General features: G+C 38.0%; 1 protein-coding gene across 4 annotated transcripts in view; it reads right to left on the bottom strand.

The window, feature by feature from the left end:
• LOC135289517 (transducin-like enhancer protein 4) overlaps positions 1-20,085 on the bottom strand; it is a 97,936-nt gene that overhangs the window by 66,292 nt on the left and 11,559 nt on the right. For all 4 annotated transcript variants that reach the window (XM_064403186.1, XM_064403184.1, XM_064403185.1 and 1 more), the window contains exon 5: positions 138-200. In XM_064403186.1, the coding sequence (XP_064259256.1) occupies positions 138-200 (63 nt within the window). The remainder of the gene's footprint in view (positions 1-137; positions 201-20,085) is intronic.

Genomic DNA, 20,085 nt, shown 5'->3' with positions numbered 1-20,085 from the left:
TGGTAACAGCACAATGGAAAGTCCTCTACAAGTACCAAGAGATCCATAAGTAAACAGTCTCAACACGAAGTCCCACTTTTGTAACAGATACAATGATGCAGTGGTTCAGATCAGAAGCAGTACAAATGACTACCTACCTCTTGGGACAGGAAGGGAATGACTTGTGCACATATAGCATTCAGCCTCTTGACAATTTCTGCCTGCAAGTCACAAGAAAAAAGAAATTCAATTACATAAATTCTCAAATGTGACTGTCACCCATGAATCCTAAAGAGACATTTGTTTTCTTTCAACTCTGGCCATTCTCTGGCCAAGAGATGTTCTCAAAATAACAAAAGTGCTCACGCATGGATCCAAATGTACTTAGGAAGCTAGCAATTTCTGGCTAAAGTATTTTTCTTAAAAACCACTATTTCAAACTGATACAAAGAGTAGTTAATTTTGATTACACAATCACAGGAATTTAAAGAACAGAATCTTCAGGAGATGTAACAAAAAAGATAAAACAAAATTCTGTGTATCAAACTGAATTCTCTCCTATGACGCAAAAGAAAGGATCGCTTCAAATAAGAGCAATGCCATTGTAAGCAAAGGGAACAAATACGCCATTTACTTGTAACAGTGCATATCATGAGAACATTAACATTGCAATACACAATCTTACTGATAATCATTCTGCCATATATTTCAGAAAGGAATACTGCAGTCTTGTAACATGCGTCTGCCGTTATCTGTTCTCTTGGTTAGTAGTAGTTACTTTCACGTGGCAACTGTAACCACAAATTAAAAATACACAGTATTTTATTTTCATGTCAGAGATCAATTCTCTGTATTTAATCTAAAAATCTCAATAGAGACAGAGGAGATCTGTTTAAATAACACAAGAATTACAGCTCCTGAAGCAGAATATTCAAAGCCACACAGACTTTCCTACCATAAATCATAATTTTCTTACACTAAATTCTAACCAGGATCAGTTCCTCATTTTACGATCAGACATAATGCTTTTCCTCTTGCAAAGTCACGAATCATGGGATGAAGACATACTAACATGCAATTTAGCATTCCTTCTTCTAAAAGCAAAACTTCTAGCCTTTTTGCTATGCTGTCTTTTAAATGGCAAACACTCAGAGAAGAATCTGTAGATCAGAAAGGCTCACAAGTAGCAGTAAGAAGTCAGAAGTTCATATAAAATAAATCTGGGTTCAATAAATATTAGAGTTAGAGAGCTATGTAACCAGCAGACATGGTTTGCAAGAGGTAAGAGCACATGTGAAACTAACTCTGCCCCCTTGTGCATACTGTGTGATACACACAATTTAATATATGCTATTTTGGAATACATTTTCTCCCTTTCTCTGAAATCCACCTAGAGTCCCATATGCTATTTATATAGCAATTTCTATGCTAAATTGTCCTTTTATCTCCCCACTGGTCTTCACTGTTTATGCAAGTCCTCATATCATTAAATCTACACATTTTAATGATTTTTTTATTTGTTTACTACATCTTTTCTAAGAAGCACAGGTACCTTACAGGATACTTTATACTATGTTCTGTTCAGCAAAAATCTGAATTATCAAAAAAATTTCAAATACATCTATCATATCAGATATCCCAGAATAACTTAAATATTCTTTTAAACAGACAGCATTCACTGCACTGTTGACAAGGAACTACTTATTACACAAAGCAGCACAGGGAGTGACAAGTTTTGTGCACCTAAGCTTCAGCCAGAAAGGCTGCACAATCCAATTCAGCATTACTTGAATAACAGTATTTGATTAAGGAAATGTAGACTGTAATATAAGGCACAGCTGTAAAGTACCTGTTCTCAGTGGTTCAAGCACCATTAGTCTAGTCATTTCCGAATTTTGGGTTCCAGCCACACTACTGTTTTTTTTTGAGAAATCTCCTGAGTGCCCTAAAGCCAGAGAAAACCCACACATTTTATTCTTTAAGGCTTTTCCACATGAGCAGAAAATTCCCCAGTGCCCCTGTCTTGGCATAAGCTGAAGCCACTCTGACCTGCCATTTAACATACACATGTGCCTTCGTAAAAAAAAAAAAAAACAAACCACATCCTGCTTTCTTCTGCTGCAAAACAACTCCTCCCCATCTTTAAGATGGCTGTCACAACCTTGCCCTGCACAGCTCCATGGCAGTAGCCTTTGGAAAACCTCTTTTCTATCACAGCTACATCAGCTAGATATCTAGTTCCTGCACTGCTAAGGAACTCAGAAAAAAACCAGCTTGAAGTGCCATACAGGAGCTCAGTGTCCATTTTTAAAAAGCTTGTAGATTCATAGATTTTAAGGCCAGAAGGGACTGTTAAAATTGTCTTATTTGACCTCCTGGGTAACACAGGCAGTAAAACTTCACTGCCTTCCCCATCAAACCCATAAATTACTGTTCAGCTAGAATATAGCTTAGTCAACAAAAATAATTTTATTCAATTCACTTTGAGGCATTTCTTCTCAAGTAAGGTACTCAACCATAGGTATTTCAAGTTATTTCAGTTATGATGTTTTTCTTTTTATCACTTCTCTCCCCCCTGCCCAAAAGAAGCATGTCTCTCTTCCACTGCTCTTCTGGCCAAAATGTGGCTGAAATATATTTGCACAGTATTTATATCAAAATTCAGCTCTGGCAGATTCCAAACCTGGGAAATGTTCAACTAAAAAGAGTTTTCTAAAAAGCTGTAAGTAACTGAAAGCAGGTGGCTGAATATACACAGTTACACAATGGCAATAAATCTCTTGATATCAATGCCACTGGAGTGCAGAACGAGTCCTTTCATGCTGCATTCAGGGAAGTGAGCTGATGGAGACAGCACCCAGCCCAGGCTATGGAGAAGAAAAATTGCTAAAACAGCTTCAAGTGATGTCAAAAATTTCCTCAGCAGTGTTTCTCACCTAGGCCAATCACAACAAAGCCAAAAAGCCCTTGTTATGCCAAAGTGTTTACATTTTTCCCTTATTAAAACAGTTTTCACTTTCCGTAACAAAAAGCTTCCCCGTTGCATGGTTGTGCATACAGTTAGCATCCTCCAAACTCAGGCAGCAAGGAAACAGCCCAGCTGAGCAGCAGCAGACTGCAGAGACACAGTATGACTGAGACACAGACTGCCTACCTTCGGAGACCACATGCAGTCTGAAAGCATAAAGGAAAACACTGTGTACATGCACAAATGATAGGAAGGTACACGTTCTGTACCAAGAAAAGTCTCATACTCGACATTTTCACACGGTAAATATGAAGTACACTCTGTCTCAATACTTCAACTGTTTTGACAATAAACTGCAGAAGATAATGCCACAGCAATTGGCTTGACTGTCTTCCACAAAACATACATGAGAAAGGAGTTAGCTGCCAGAAGCTAGTTGGGTGGATTTCTTGAGATGCTGCCCTGAAGCTTGAAGGTGTAGGTACTGATGACATAGACTAGCATCTCAGTAGACCTATTCCTAGTACCCCTGGAGGAAGCCTGGAAACTCATTCTTCTTTGCTTAAGGTACAAACTCTGCCACATGTTAAAGCACAAATTCGCATTTCTACTCCCACACATTTTTACAACCCTACATTTGAACAACAGTTCAGGATTTCTTTTTTCTGTTAGGCATCAGGTCAATGGGTTTTTCATGATCAATCTAACTGCCAGGAGAAGGAGAAAGTATGATTTCATAAAAGCAGGCATCCAATTCCTCACACGGAAAGTCAAAGTTGCCTCGGAAACACGTCTGCTTCTACAGTCATCTAATTTTACCTCTTTTGTCCCACTGGGCCAGGCTTTAGAGAGGCTTCATTTATTTACAGGCCCTTCCACTGGGCTTCAGTTATCAGCCAGCAATGCTGTGGACACACACACTTCTAATGGCCTATGTTTTGAAACCAAGTCTAATCTGATGGCGCAGTGCCCAAACTCCTTTTCCAGCATAGCCATTAAAGGATGTAGGTTATTGCTGTTGTCACCATTGATATTTGTCATTGTAATGTAATTAGGGCCCTAAAATGATGCATTACAGCCCTTGGCACAGCTTCTATTAAAATCTTTTCTTCTGCTCACTGAACTGCGACCTGCTTTCTGATGAATAACAGACAGACAGCTTTAGGGTGAGGAACAGATTCATCAAAGTAGCATTTTCCAGCTCTGGAAATAAAATAAATAAATAAATGAGTACAAGGGCAACCTAAAAAGAAAAACACAAGGGGGGAAGGAAAGCAAACAGCATACTTGAATTTCATCTGACCACTTGAAATTCTGATTGCATCTAATGAATCTTTCTTACGACAATATATTTCCAGCCTGTGAATCACATGGTTAATCAGGGCTCTAATCTGCTATCCATCAGCCTATGCCAGCACTGTAAATTCCAATTACATTTATAGGTTATGTGGGTCATGCATTCCCAAATAACTATATTCACGGATATCCCATGTAAACTGGCACGCTTTCTGAAATGCTGTTGCTAGTGTTACTGAATGTTACAATACCATTCAAAGCTTTATGAAAGCTCCTGATAAACAACTGCTAAATTATTGCCTGTGGATACAGCATGACGCTCTGAAATAGCATTAATGGCCCAATAAAAGGGTGACTGTTCATGCCAAAATATAAAAAAGATAGCTTTTGCTGCCACAGTTTGTCAAATCTGTTAACAAACACCGACACTTCTATTACTCCTTTTCCTGAGCACAAAAGATGCTTGGTTTTGCATAAAAACACACCAGCATGGAACCAGAAAAAACGAAGGAAAGGCAGAAAGGAAAGGCTTGTGCTCAAATCACCTTTTTGCTTACGTAATGCAAGCTTGTATTCTTTGCATCCTTTGGGAGACACTGTTTTAAAAATTTTGATCTCTTTTCATTGACACTTACGTGGCATCATTTTAAAAAAAGATTAAATATTTATTAACTACAATGTTAACTTTTATCCTTTTTTTTGCATATAAAGAGATGATAATAAAATCACTGTGCCAGAATCTGAACCTAATAAAGTTATGAAGACCCGTATCAGTTAACAGTCCCCTCACTGTTGCTTCAGGGATTCAACACAAGAGCAAAACCTTAAGTTTCTGATTCAGACAATGAAATCCTTTTGACCTGATGGTTAAAAGGTACTTTATTTCCTAAACACAACCAAAAATCTGGCATCTTAAGTTGACAAATGCCTCTAAAGCGTTCTGAAAAATGTTCAAAGATAAGTTTGTAGATGAGACTATACTTTAGGCCCCTTGAGGTGACCCAGTCCATGAAGGGAGCTCAGTAAAGCTAGTCCTTGGAGTACAAACAGCTGTCAGCTCTTGGAAAAGAGGAGCATGTGATGGACAGTTAGAATCCTAAATCCCCTTCAGGATGGCAACATGGTGGTTTAATTCCATTTACCCTTGCCACACACAGCTAAAACAGGACATAAGCACTCTGTTAAATATGTTCACATGCCTTAATTAGCATTTTAGCATATGTCCCAATTCTTAGCACTGATGGAGATTAAAAAAGAATCAAGAGTCATATAAACTCCAGATATTCAAATGTTCAAAATGTTCTAATGAACAGAGAGTTCAGAATAAATTCGTGGCTCAAAAATACCTATTTGCTCTCCCTTTTTCCTGGGAAAAAAACCATAAATGATTCTGTGGAAAAAAGAAAATTAGGATTTTATTTATAGCACATAAACTTTGGGGAAAATATTTTCACTATATTTCACAAAGTTGCATGGTTATTACAATTATAAAAAATTGCTGGTAAAGAATTACCACTGGAGGCTCTAGGTTTGTCAGTGGAATGGAAACAAAACTACTATATATGTATTGTTGAAATAAACCAGAATAATAAAACATTATTGGGAAACCCATTTCAGCAGCCAGTAGGAAGAAGAATATATGCAATTACGCTTTCAGAAAAATAATCTGCAGCAACTGTTATTTCAGGTTTAATTTGTTCTATGCAGCCTTTGCCAAAAAGATCAATCTAGTTTATTAAGTGCTTACCAAGAACACATGCACACACCCTAAACAAGCATTTCACAAATTAGTGAGAACAAAAAAACATTATTACACTGTATGAAACATATCATGATTCTGAATAAAGCAAGCAAAAAAGCTAATCTTAGTATTTCACAGAAAATTAACTCTTCATTCATAAAGAAGAATGTGTTTTGTTTTAATCACAGACTTTTGTCTGGAAATGCTTACTCCAGTTCCACAGAAATGGAGGAAATACTACAAGCCTTGAATATGAAATTTCTCTTCAGCCCTAAAGAGATGGTGTTTGGAAACCACGACACAAAGAGCCTACTCTTGTAGTCAAAGCAAGTGGAGAGAAAAGACATTCTTACCTTCTGTGGTAAGAAGGACACTAAATAAAAAAGATCTCCACCAAACCAATTGCTGATGTTTAGGAGAAACAATCTTAGCAATGCACATAGAAGTAACCACCACCACCAGACTTCCAAATAACCACAAGTACCATTCTCCACCTCACTTTCCTATCAACTTTTTTACAAACGCCCCAGCTAAGCTCATAAAGTTATGTAAATTTCCCTTTGCAAGTTAGTGTTTTGTAAGTTAATTTATTTGCCTATTTTGCAAAAAAAAAAAAATACTACAAACAGCAGCATAAGAAATAAACTGGAGTGGCAGACTTCTCAAAATCGATTTTTCTAATGTACATATTGCTCTGTGGGCTGCTGAAGTGAATTGATAAGACACAGCTTTTATTTAATGTCTCAAGAATCACATGGAGGTGAACTGAGAATGAAAGGATACATCCTGAATCATTCATGATTAAGACAATACAAAGCAAGTCAAGTAGGGTGACATACAAACATGCATCAAGCCTGTCACCTGACGAAGTTGATGGTATTTTGTTAAAATCAACTTACATCAGCAAGTAGGGAAACAGAAATGCACAGCCTGGAGATTACCAAAGTTCTTCGGTTGCTCAGGCAGCCATAAAGCTGCATCCTGCCCTGCCCTATGTACCTGCAGAGTATCCAAAAAAAGGCTGAAAGTGGAACTTGAAATAACAAAGACTGGCTTCAATTTCCCTTCCTCAAAGGCAGCAGGAAACACTTGCTGAAAAATCAGACAGAAATGAGTAAAAGGACACTGCCACAGGAAATGCTGTTTCTGTCAGTAGAGCTTTGAAGTCCTCTTTAAGGTACTATGCCTTCACCTACAAGCAATCCTCAGCATTTCACAGCAATACCTTTTTTGTGAAATATGTCCTCATTACATAGGGATGAAAACTTTCCACCACTCTCTACCAATTTTTAAACTGTGATTTCACAGTTAAATAAAATACAGAAAAAAAAGTTTTAAACTTATAGACCTATGGCACCACACTAGGCAGCTTCAGCTCAAAGTTCAGTATTTTGCATCTGTTCCCTAGCTGTAATTAGTTCAGAATTTCCCATTTTAATCTTTTCTGTAACTGCTGAAAGACAATAACACATGCACAGTCTCTTACTACTCAATTTCTGCCCTCACACTCTCTGCCAAAGAGTCTGACCACAGTTCTGCACCTGCTGGAAATGACACAAGCCAGTCTCAGCCTGTCCTTGCAGCAATATGCATACATTGGTTTTAGACTCCATTGTTTTTTTTAAATTTAGTTAGGGGAAGAAGTCTCCTATGTATTTATTTACATCACAAGGTTTTTTACACTTTGTTTCACAGGAGTGACAGGAAAACTAGTCAGAAAGGAATATTGCAGATCAATAGTTTTAATGCTACACCATGAAAAATTAAACAAAGACAAGAAAAGACAGAGAGCAAAAACCTGTTCTCCATAGACCTGTGTTTAACTTGAGGTCGTGGCCTCAACTGCTCTGAAAAAATATTTAGGGGGTAAGATTTCATAGAGAAGGTGAAAATATATAGTATTTTAATCTAAAAGAAATCATGTTTTTACAATCTACATATATAATCCTTACAAAAGAGGATTCTGATTTTTAAAAAATTAATGTTACCACAAACACTGCAATAATTTTCCCACTACAAAATGGAACCATCAATGTCCACTTCTGACCCTCGCCAGAAATTCACTTTCATCTGCAAATACATATAAAGGAACACTCAGAAGTAGCTCTAGGTACCCATTATCTTGCATCCACTCTCAATATTATGGCTACACTGCTTACTCTAGAACAGCATGCTTCAAATGTTAATCACTTAGAAGCTAACACTAGGAGAGTTGAGAACTGCAAAGATTGTGACAGATTTCCAGTTACACCTAAAAAACTTGTACCTTACAGTTCCAATACCTGCAGAAAGCACTGCAACTAGTGGCAATATACAACAGTCTGCAAAGAAAGAAAATTTAGTTTCTCCAGCAAGTATTGTGCTCTTACAGGTTTTAATGAACTGCATAAAACCAATCAATAAACTGATAAAAGCAATAATCCGAAGTCAGCCATAAAAACAAGAAATACAATGTTACTGCTGAACTCAAGTTTATTTTCTTCCAAATTCATCTGGAAGCCATTCACAGTCCTTCTGCTTTAGGAACATGATTATTACTTCTCTTCCATTTTTGGTTTCCTTTACCTGCCTCAGCCCTGCAGATTAGCAAGGGTGGAGTCCACAGTTTGTCTGATTCACTGATAGTCACACTTGATTTTGTTTGCTTCCAGAAAAGAAAATACAAAGAATAAACACTCATCTATTTGGTGGATTTGTTAATTCCGTTTACAAGAATTCTCAGAGTGCTTGGAAACTTTGCTGCGTATTGCCTTCAATTATTCATTTCTTCTTCCTACCCAGCAATTTCTCAATACATCACAAACAGCAGTCAATTAGCTAAAAAAAAATGAAAAGAAAGAAGGTTTTTATTTAAAGGAAGCAACATTTTAACTCATAGCCACCATGAAAATGAGCAATACTCAGATGCAATTTCTTCAGATTAACACAACAGATTTTAGTATTTGAAACAACAGACAAAAATATTGCCCCTTTTAAGCCAATACAGAACAGCACAATTTTAACATCCCTGAAAGCTGTAGTGCAGTTGCAGAATCCCTGTGCAGTGGATTCTCTGGCAATGGTATTTTCAAGTCTTGATTTTGAATCCTTATAAAGACAGAAACTCAAATAAGATGTTACTCTCTCACATTTTGAACCAATTGAAGTATGATACCTGCTAATTCTTTCTCAAGATAAAGAAATTATTCATACTCTACCAAATCCCAGTTGCTAGAATAGAGTGTTCATCAGAGAAGCAGAATACATTTAAGACATCTATCTCGCTTTCTGATCTAAAGAGTTTTTGTTTGTTAAATCAACATACTACAACTGAAAGTTTACTAAAATACTATGATATATGTACGACACATTTCCTTTTACTCCAAATTTAAATGCAAGTTTCAGCTTCAGGCATTGGCTCACAATTTCCTCATGCTTGAGATGGCAATGCCACAGACCTACAGAAGCACCAGCTAAAAACTTCCAGTACCCTGTAGGTCACAGCAGCTTGTCACTAGGAGCTTACACCGTGGATGACACAGCCAGTGAGGATCCCAATTCCCTTTCCCTGGAAAGTGTTGCCCTGAGGGACAAGGGACAGTGCCATGGAGTTGGGGAGCTGAGCAGAATAGCCAACAAGTAAAAACTGGACATTCCACACTTGACACATCTCAGTATCATCTCACGCTCAGATGATACTGATTCCTATTTGCATTTTTTTAAGTAAAAAACTTGCTGTAGCAACCAGCTCAACAGGAGGGGACTCCTGATGCAGCAGAATACTGCTTTCTAAAGAGGAACAACAAAAAAAAAGACTTTAGTTCCAAATTCTATTGAGAAGAAAACATTGATATGAATTGTCATTGCTCATAATTTCAATCATCGTTCATCATAACTACCTGTGCTGAAAATAACTATTCCAATTTCAACATTTCTGCAATTAGGATTTCTTGTTATTTTTCCTCCTAAGTTTAGGACAATGAAAGAATAGGTAATTTAAGCCTTTAACATGTGAATACCTAACAAGTGGTAGTTTCACTAGGGAAATACCTCTAAAATAATCAGGTAGTTTACAATTCTCTTTTCAGCCTTCCTAAGAAGATATATTTGCAAAGCAAATGCTAAGACATTTGTAAGACATGCATGCTTAATATGTTCACAAAAATTCCCTCATCCAAGACAGCTGGATACACTAAGTACATCTTGATGTTCAATTCATTTGAATGGCATTTCCCCAGTAAAACTCCTACCAGAACAGACAGAATCTGAGTCAAGCAACACCAAATGGCATTTATCTTTAAATTACATCAGCATTATTGAAATTCTCACACACTCTTCTTCTAAAAGGGATTTCAACATAAAATAACTTTATGCAGAAAAGCAAGTTTAAGTCAACGCCATAAAAAGGAGAACAAGAGGAATAGAGCAAGAAGAACTATCTGGTTTGGCAATGCAGATGTCATGAAATGTTTTCCAGTGAGTAACTTCCGTAGGATCACCCTTTGTGGAGAGCTACTATGAACTGCATTAATTCTAGACAAACACTCAAGACACACAGTCTGTTAAACATGCTTTTAATGATTCTACACCTGTAAACTCTAATAAGAGCATCTAGAACATGGTAATCACATGAAATATAGGGGTAAATAACTCTAAACAGATTAACCATGTGATTAAAGCAGTTCTCCTTGAACATGTCCATATTAAAAGAGGCATTAGTCAGAAGAAGATTCCTTCACAGAGTTGTACCAGTTTCACACCCATGATTCTCTACTATAAATACGTCTGGGCCAGAAACACGGATTACACCCTCACCAATTATGATGCAGTAGTCAGAGAAGATGCTTTAATCCATAGAAGTAGCCCTTAATCCAGTTACTCCTTCTTGCACTATCTATTGATAAAATTTTTATGGGCATGTGATAAACTAAGCAATTAATTTATCCACACTGAAGCAGAGCCCATTTCCAAATGAAACAATTACATTTTTTAAAATACACACACCATCACAGGCCCAGTTTACTACAGGGCTGACCCAAATGCAGGATCATCCCTTTCATTAACATGCCATCTTCTCCCCTCGAAGTGCACGGAAGACTTCAGTCCTAGACACACAATCTCCAAAATCAGACTTTTTCTGAGCACTCCTTTGAGTCAGAAAACAAAAGCAGCAGCATTTCTGCCAAGCTGCTCATTTTATTAGAGACACCAGTAGTTCTCTGGGCAAGATAAGACAACCTGTTTCACTTCCTCCACTACACTGCTACCAATTCCTATTGGTATCAGTCACATCCTAATCTTTCCAACTCTCAGGTTGCTATTATGATTGGTTTAGCCTGAAGTTTCAACTAGCTTTTAGAGCCACCTATTAGATATCTGGTAAATCAAATCACCAATATCCAACTTCACGGCGAATTCAAAACAATAAATACATATAAACTAGTGGCAAACATACTACGTCAGTACTGGTCAAATGAAGAAATTAAATACTCTAGTCAAAACTGTGAAGAAAAACCCACACTCACAAAACAATGTATGTTTTTTTCAGTCATATCAGACAGAATGAGAGACAGCAAAACCACATTTCCGTGCCCTGTCTGTTGTGGATTTAATGGATTTCTGGCTTTTTGACATGAAATAATTCTATGGTTTACTAAAATGCAGTCTCTGGGCTTGTTAATTTTATATTTAGCTTGCTAGGTCTGTAATCTTGCCACTTTTTTAATCAAAATGTTTCAGGCAAGCACTTACATGAAAAATACTAATTCCAATTCTAACATTTTACCCACAAAAATACACAGAGGTTGGATATATTCTGGTTTATGAAAATCTGTTTTGCACAAACTATGATAATTATTCCTTTTTTGTAATAGCAGCTTCCCATGATGATTAGAGACTTAGTTGTGCTATTCTATTTGCATTAGAAATTTGCCAGAAATACAAGAAAGGAAACCTTAAAATTACTGAACTACCTACTGACGGTTTGCAAACCTGTTTGTGTAAAATCATTATCTGTTTTTCACAAAAGAAGCAGAAAATGCTGGGAGGAGGATGAAAAATAGGTTTGATGACAAGCAGATAACTCAGACTGTGCTTCCTTTGTGTGTGCTTCAGTGAAGATATGAGAATAAGTTGGAAAATAGTATACTTCAATACAAAGTTAAATCAGTTTAAAATTACTTATTTATATATTGAAACAAGTCCATTTTCACTACTATAACACACCAAGTGTGGGTGAAAGCAAGGGAAAGAGAAGTGAGAACATATTTATTTTTTATGTCACCAACAAGGGATACAATTACTTTTACCATCACAAGCATAACTTCTGCTCCTGAACACAAAACTAAAGTTGCCTTAAACTAGCTACAGAATAACTAAAGGAGCCGGATAAATAATCAGCACAGTCAAAACTTGCCAACTGCGCAGTTATTAGGACCTGAGCACGTCTGTTCAAGCACATCTGTGTGTACTTCAGTCATACTCTTAAATACCACCCACATGCACCAAACATCACTTTATTTTAACTCTGTACCTGTAAACAAAGTATTCAAAATAGATGCCATTTTTCTGCAGTCTAAAGCAATACAGAATTACTCTCAATATCCACTGCAGAACCTGTGTTATGGTTGTAAATCACTTTCTCCAGCTCTACTGACTAACCTAGACTGTACATTGAAATATTTTATAGTTTTGTTAAATTCGTAGCTGTTCTGCATCCAAAGCTGACACCCTTCTGAGAGAGGGTAACCATAACACGTAGAGGCAATCTGATGCTCCAATACAGAAAGTGACTTGCTTTACCACTAAATTCCACTGCTTCACCAAAGTAGAAAAGCAGAGCAGTGTTGCAGCAGAGAGAACCAGATATCAAACCTTTCTTTTATATCGTATTGAAGAGAGTCCTTAGACTAGTGCTTGTTTTCAAAAGTTCAACTTGCATTTATGCTCAAATTACATTTACAGCTTCTCTCATGTAGGGTATTCATATACTGAGGAGTGATGATTCAGTCAAGGCTGTGATCCTCACTACTGAATATGAACCTGGTTTGCCTAATCTTTCAACTTCTCTCACTGTCATTACCTTCCTTCCTTCCTTCAACCTCTGCAACAAATGAATCAAGAAAGAGGAATTAATTGTCTAGTGGGCAGGTAAAAATACAATCGTGGTTAAAAAGAGACTGGGAAACTATCTATTTGAGAGCTACACCAAGATCATGCCTCAGACTAATTCTGCAGCACAGAAAAGTGTATCAAACTCCCTGTTGTCCCTAACTTTACAATGTAATTGCTTCTACTAGAGAACGAAGACCCCATGGTGCTGCCACCACTCATGCATAGCTACACATCCATTTTACAGGTTTGGGCACACAGGTCACATGAATACTACCACAAGGTCAGAAATTTTGTTTTGGTTTGCTCCAAAAAATCCCACCTTGGTAAAAAAGCAGTATTACCCCATTGTCCAAATTGAGAACAAAGGCTGAGAAGATGGACCACCTCAGGCAAACTTCCTCAATACAAACCAAAGCATTGACTGCACTACCACTGAAAGGTACATTAGTGGAATTTGTTAATTGCAGCTGGAACAGAAGACAGCAGAATTCACATGGGAAACAAAAGGAGGACAAAACTGTCTTGGGAAAGAGCACTCTGCCCCAAGCATACCACCTTATTAGATAAACACAGCCACTTCTAAGTGACTCCCATGTAATAGCATCTCACCTCCTGTTTCTTAACACTCTGCTCTCCAAACAATCCCCTGTGGTAAGGGCAGTGCCTCAGGAAACAGTATTACTTCCACTTCCCAGACAGAGATCTGAAGCAGTGAAAGCCACAGATGAAGTCTCCAAAAGATATGTAATGGGATTTTTAAAAATGTCTTAACAGACTAGACATTTAATTCTGCAGAATGTTAGCAAGAGACAGATACTCAAGAGGATTTTCTAGAATATCTAAGCACATGGGGGCTTCTACCCTTACTTACAGCTATGTAAATGTAGCTTTGCATCCTAAAAACACCAGAGCACATTACCAGAAAAATCCCAAACTACAGTCTTCAGCACCTAGTCTCCCCACTCAGAAATGACACAGTGATGAAGTCACAAAAAGTGCATACGAGTTTCCATCTTCAGCCCTGAAGCTACCCACTAACCCTGATGAGTCTTTGGCTTAAATATTATGGAGTTCTGCAACTTGTCCCTACAACTCCTGCAATTCAGTGCTTCTCCAGCCATGTTCCCCAGATAGCTGAGAATCTCTGCTAGCATTTTATTCAGACATAAATTACAGCAGCAACACATTAAAAAAAAAAAGAGTGCAGATCAGACAGACTTCTGTGTAATACCATAGTGGTTAAAGAACTTAGTCGGACCAATTTATACATTACTTATATTCTTTCTTTAGTTCTCTTTCCCTGCCTAATAGGTTTCTGTGAAAAGTGGAAATACGCCCAATTCTTCCCCTGGAGAAGGAAAGTCTCTTTTCCAGTCCCTGCTTAGAACCAATGTATATGAAAAAACACTACAGGCTAAACCATGTAAATAGGTTTTGGGCAGGGACTCTAAGCCAGTACTAGTCATCCAGCTGACCAGAGTCTTTCCAGGGGGGACAGCACAGAATGCACCTCTCCTCTTTCAGCTTCAAGTGGACCATTAAGAATCTCACACAAACCAGAGTGTTTTCTGCTGGGCATATCAGTCACTTTCCTGAGACAGAAGAAACATGGGTCTTGCTAGTAGACAAAAAAATCAGCTGAACTGAGATGAATCAAGAGTCCTGCCTTCTGCAGCTTGTTTAAGAAAAATCCATACTATGCTTCTACTTTGATATAAACATTAGGTGCCACTCTTTGAAAAGTGATTCTGAAACTACTAAGCCAAGGCGATGCATCCTGACAGCACCAACTTTGGTGACTTCAAGCAATGAGAGATTTGAGACACTCCTGCAACTTCAACGTTCCCTTTATGAAGTACCCTCCATGTATGCTATATTTCTTTGGTACTGTGCTGAGTCTCTTACACCACACACAAACACTTGTCTGCCCTTGTCCTGCAGCCCAGTACTGCAAAAGTGCCCACACCATTGCTCCTATCTTGCTGCAGAGAGCAGTCAAAGTAGTTTATCCAAGGTTTCATGGGAATCCCTTAACAGCATAGTCCAAAAACTTGCACCAGCTTCCCTCCATGCCCCAGATCCTGGCAGCTGCATCTCATCCACCTGAGAGCTTTCTGCCTTGCTTTACATTAATACAGTGAGGCATTTCCTCTGTCTACAGATTTTCAGGCCCTCCAGGTCTGTCACAGGCTTGAAAAAAAACCTCTTGACCCTTAATGCAGTGCATACTTACAGCTGCATTTTTCTTTCAGAATGTGTAAGCTAAGATTACCCCACGATTCTTTCACCTACACAAAGAGATGTTAAAAATCAAGGCTTCAGACAAAATATACACCTGAATTCCAAGCACAAAAATAGAGCTAACAGCAACTAAACAAAGGACAGAAGATAATTCCTACATTCATAAGGCCTCTATGTCCATTTGACTGAAAGAATATTTGAAAAAAAAAAAGTTGCATACGCAAAGAAGCTAGACATTTGCATCTGCAAAGAAAAGTCTGATGTCTTTCCACGGACGAAGGCTCTTTAGGCGTATAATAGCAAGGCTGCTAGCATTAGTTTTAAAAGCATCTTGTATACATGCTTGAAAACTCATCCTCAAACAGCAACCTACAACCTCAGAAAGAAAAAAGCAACCACATGTATGCTCATGGGGGCCCTCTTCTTGTACAGTCTTGTGGTGTTGCTGTTTTTTACATCTCTTTATACATGATCAAACCTAAGAACAAGAACAATTTTCATCCTTGGTAGATTGTGGGTTTAGAAAAAATGTCAGAAAGAAACCATGCCCCAGAAATTTCTAGAATATCACAGGAACACAATTTTAAGACTTTTTTCTTATGCCGCCAACAACTGAAGCAGCATGCATTTTTTGGTATCACTAGTCTATAGAGATAAACCAGGGAACTTTGTGGGGATAGGAAGACTAACTGCCTGTAGATACCCATGGAAATGGGTAGATACCCATGGAAAATGTTCTATTTATGTTCTTCACATTGAAGACACATTATTAGCTTTGTTTTCCACCTCCAGAAAAGACTTAAAGCAGGGAGATGCAAAGGAAGCAGGGTATCACTCTTGAATTAATTAAACCAAGAACTTACATACAATTTGCTTTTCAAGAATAAATACATAAAAAGTAACTGTGACATAAAAAGTCCCTTGACATTTGGATGAATTTGCTAAGGATATTTAATACAGCAAATAAGCAGGAAAGCCTCATTAATGCTTGATTTTGCTGTTGTTTTAGATAGTGTTTAGGATGAGACAGAAAAAAAACATACATCTTGCCAGCAGAAATTAGGAAGTACTGATAAAAACTGTAAATAAGCAACATGTTCAGACTACAACAGCCTTCTGCAATCAGGCAGAAAGTCTACTGGTCAAATTGAGTACAAGAACAGACAATCTATCCTTTGTTAACACACTGAGACAGGCATACAGGGAGTGTTTTATGCCCAAAGCCTTTCAAACCTTGTGTTATTCAACACTGTGGATGTGTATTTCAAGAAGAGGCACCTACTTTGTGTCTAGTCATATGCTCTACAAAATTACAGAAACCCTACATTAGTGGTGTTGTAGCTGACTCTCTCTTCTACATCAGCACAGTGCCATCTTTCAAAGAGGGCACTAGGAAAGTGGATGGTTCTCATACAGAGTGAAGGGCACTGCAGGGAAGTAGGAGATGTGAGAAGAAAACCAATTAAACAGCTTCCTCCAAATATTCCCTTTTCTTTGCCTTCTCCCTTAAATGGAAAAGTCTAAGTGTTTTGGCCAGGTTTGGTCTTATGCTCTTTCCTTTCCTCCAAATGTTATCACAAAGACCTGAATCTGCTATTTCCAGCTTCGATCTCCAAATACTATTAACAGAATAGCAGACAGGAGGACAGCTCAAGTATCTGTGGTGTTATATCTCCTGGTAACCTCTGGACCACAAGGACAAAGGAGACTCCAAAGCAGTTAAGGTACTGTAGGTCCTTGTTACACAGTGAACGTGGGCTGGAAAGGGTCCTCTTCCTTCCACAGCAAACACGTACTCATTCGATATTCAGTGATTCTCCAGAATCTCTCATCCAATAATGGATATTAAGTAACTATTCTTAGATCACGCCCCATCATGTACACATCACTTCTATTTCAGTGAGAGACAGAAATGTCACAAGATTGTTGCAAAGGGCTGCAGAGCTCACAAACTTGCAGCTGGAGAAACCCCAGCCAGTAACTTGTTACGTGCACTAAATTAAAAATGGCCTCTTCCCCAGATCTGAGGCAAGCAAGCCCCTGCAGAAGCATCAGCAGGTATCTAGAGCACAAAACAGAATAAACAGCAACACTGCCTTTTCTCTGCAGGTCCACTGTGCTCCATGAAGGACAAGTACTGAACTTGCGCCTCCTGCAGCCACCATAAAAATCCACTGGAGACTTACATCCGTCTTAATCAAAACCACAACACAGTTAGGCTCAACTGCTGGACACAAACACCCACATGGAGTCCACTTCAAGTGGCAAGATGGTGGCTAGTCCACTTGAAACCCAACATAGAATCTCTCAAGGCAGACAGATGATAATTCAGCACTAGTTATTTGCACTTAATAGTAAAGTGTAATTGGAAAACAGCACTGTGTCATCAAAAAAGTCAAGAATCATTTCAGAAATGCAGCATGGCTGACAACTTCTTATTCACCCCTGTAAAAGGGCAGAAAAGGAGAAAAGTGGCTATCCAAGATAAAAACTTGGCTCAAAGATTTCTCTATTCTCCCACTGGTTTTAAAAAGTAACATTTGAATTGTATGATAAATAGGAGAAATTGGTTTACCAGCACATGTAAGTTACTAAGAAAGAGAGATTAAAATATTTGGATATCTGGTTAATCTAGAACTCCCATTATCTATCTCATTATAAGAAATGTGCAAAAATGAAGATCCACCTCTCCTGCCAAGAAGCTAGGAGACTCAAGAAAGAAAAAAAAGTAATCAAAATGCTTTCTCTTCCTTAACCCCCAGCTAAAAGCTCAATCAAGTTTGCCTTATTAATAATTTTATATAATACTGTTAAGATAACATAGTGAATGACAGCTTCAGCCATGGAGCAACTGCCAGTAACATCCTGTAGCCCTAACTCTGCCAGGTCTGACGTCTGTGCACCATCAAGCAAGCATTCTACCACCCTCTACAAGGATCTCACCACTTGTGCCAGTTCAGCAAGTCACCTGCTCCTCCCTCATTCACAACCAAGTCTGTTGCGGCAACCCCATGGGCACTCCTGAGTTCTGAGGAAACCAATTGCCTTGAGGACACAACAGACCCAAGCTATGCCTTTTTGTTCTTGTTCCCAGTTTTAAAATGGTCACTGTTAAATTTCAAAAGCATTTACTGTCACTGCTGTTAAGTACCACAATATTTTATTAACTATTTGCAGAGAAGCATGTATTGGCCGTGTTCTGACTTGTTGATTAAGTGTTCGAAGTCAGAAAAGACAAGGGGATAAGATCCTGTTTGCTCTCCAAAGCACTCCTTTGCTGTAGTATATGTGCACCATGGGCTACACCTGTAACTGAAACACAGGTGAGGTCTCAGCAGCAGCTTCGCCCTGCCCTCTCTATGGTGCTACTCCTTCACTGGCTACTCAACTCAATCCTAGGGCAATCACTTCTTTCTGGGGTAAACTAGAATGGGGTCAGAGGGGGGTTTTCTCATTTGCAAAGTCTCTAAACAGCCAATCACATCCATAGGCAGACAGAGTAACATAACAGAGGTTTACTATACTTTAGATAGAGAGCAACATTTTTAAAAATTAAATTCTATCTGTAATCACACAGAACATGCACACAATACATGTATACATACCAAACAAAATTTAGCAGCAGGGCCTAGTTGTTATGCAGATTCTTTATCAAGGCTTCAGACGAAATACACACCTGATGCCAAGCACAGGGACATGAAGGGGACAAACTTTTACTTCTGCTCAATTGTGAGATGTTCTGCTAAGGTTTTTTAAGCAAACACAAGAAAAAAGAAAAGCACATGTTCTTACTGCTAATGTTTCACATCCCAAATATAACAGTGAAAAGTTCTTCTTCTTTAAAGAATTAGAATCTCATGCAGCAAATGTCAAAAACCTCTGTCTGTGATTCTACAGAGAAGCTATTTAAATAGACCAAAAGAGAGACCAACTTAGAAGATCACCACTCAAAACTACACTCTGTTTCCTTCTAACACATGAAGAACTCTCACCATCCTATCTCTGCCACCTTACGACAAAAACTTAACAAGCAGTTTCGGAAAGATTCTTGATATATTTTGAGTTTGGTACTATTCTTCCTTAGAAGACACACCTCACACCTTTTCTAAGAGCAAGAAATGATGACAAAAAATTGTCAGCTGTATCTCATACTTAGCTCCATTGGCTTTATCCTGAATCTTGGTATGTTTTCCTCCTTTCTTGCAAAACAAACCAACTATGGAAGAAAGAAGCAAGAAACCTAAGCACGAGACACAAACAGTTTGGCAGCTTAAAATGAGAGTGGAAGTAAAATTAACTCCAAACTTATTACGTTTATTGCATTAATTTCCAGCCAACCTCATGATATTCCATGGCATGATTTAACATTTGAAGTTGGCAATACAGTATACCATACAACTACATAGCTATAAAGAGACCAATTCAAGTTTAGAATGTGGACTATAACTTTGTTGCCTGACATTTGCACATTTAAGTGTCTTAGCCATAACACCACAGTGTTTTTAATACCAGAGCGTTATGTACCTGTCTGGGGCTAAGACAATTTTTATGTAGAAATCCTATCCATACAGGCAAGAAATCACTATTAGAGTTCTATTTATTATTTGTTACATATTTTAGCTATATTTAAAAAGCATTCTTTAAACAAAAGGAATATGGACACCTGTTTTTGATATTATGCTCAAAACCATTTCTGCTACACTGAATTACAGTTTGTGCCACCACTAAGACAAACAGTTATCAGGGGAAAAAAAAAAGTCTGAGAAGT

This window comes from Passer domesticus, chromosome Z (assembly GCF_036417665.1).
Source record: "Passer domesticus isolate bPasDom1 chromosome Z, bPasDom1.hap1, whole genome shotgun sequence".
NCBI lineage: Eukaryota > Metazoa > Chordata > Aves > Passeriformes > Passeridae > Passer > Passer domesticus.
Note: the sequence above shows the minus strand (reverse complement) of the source record. Positions and strands in the feature narration are given on the sequence as shown.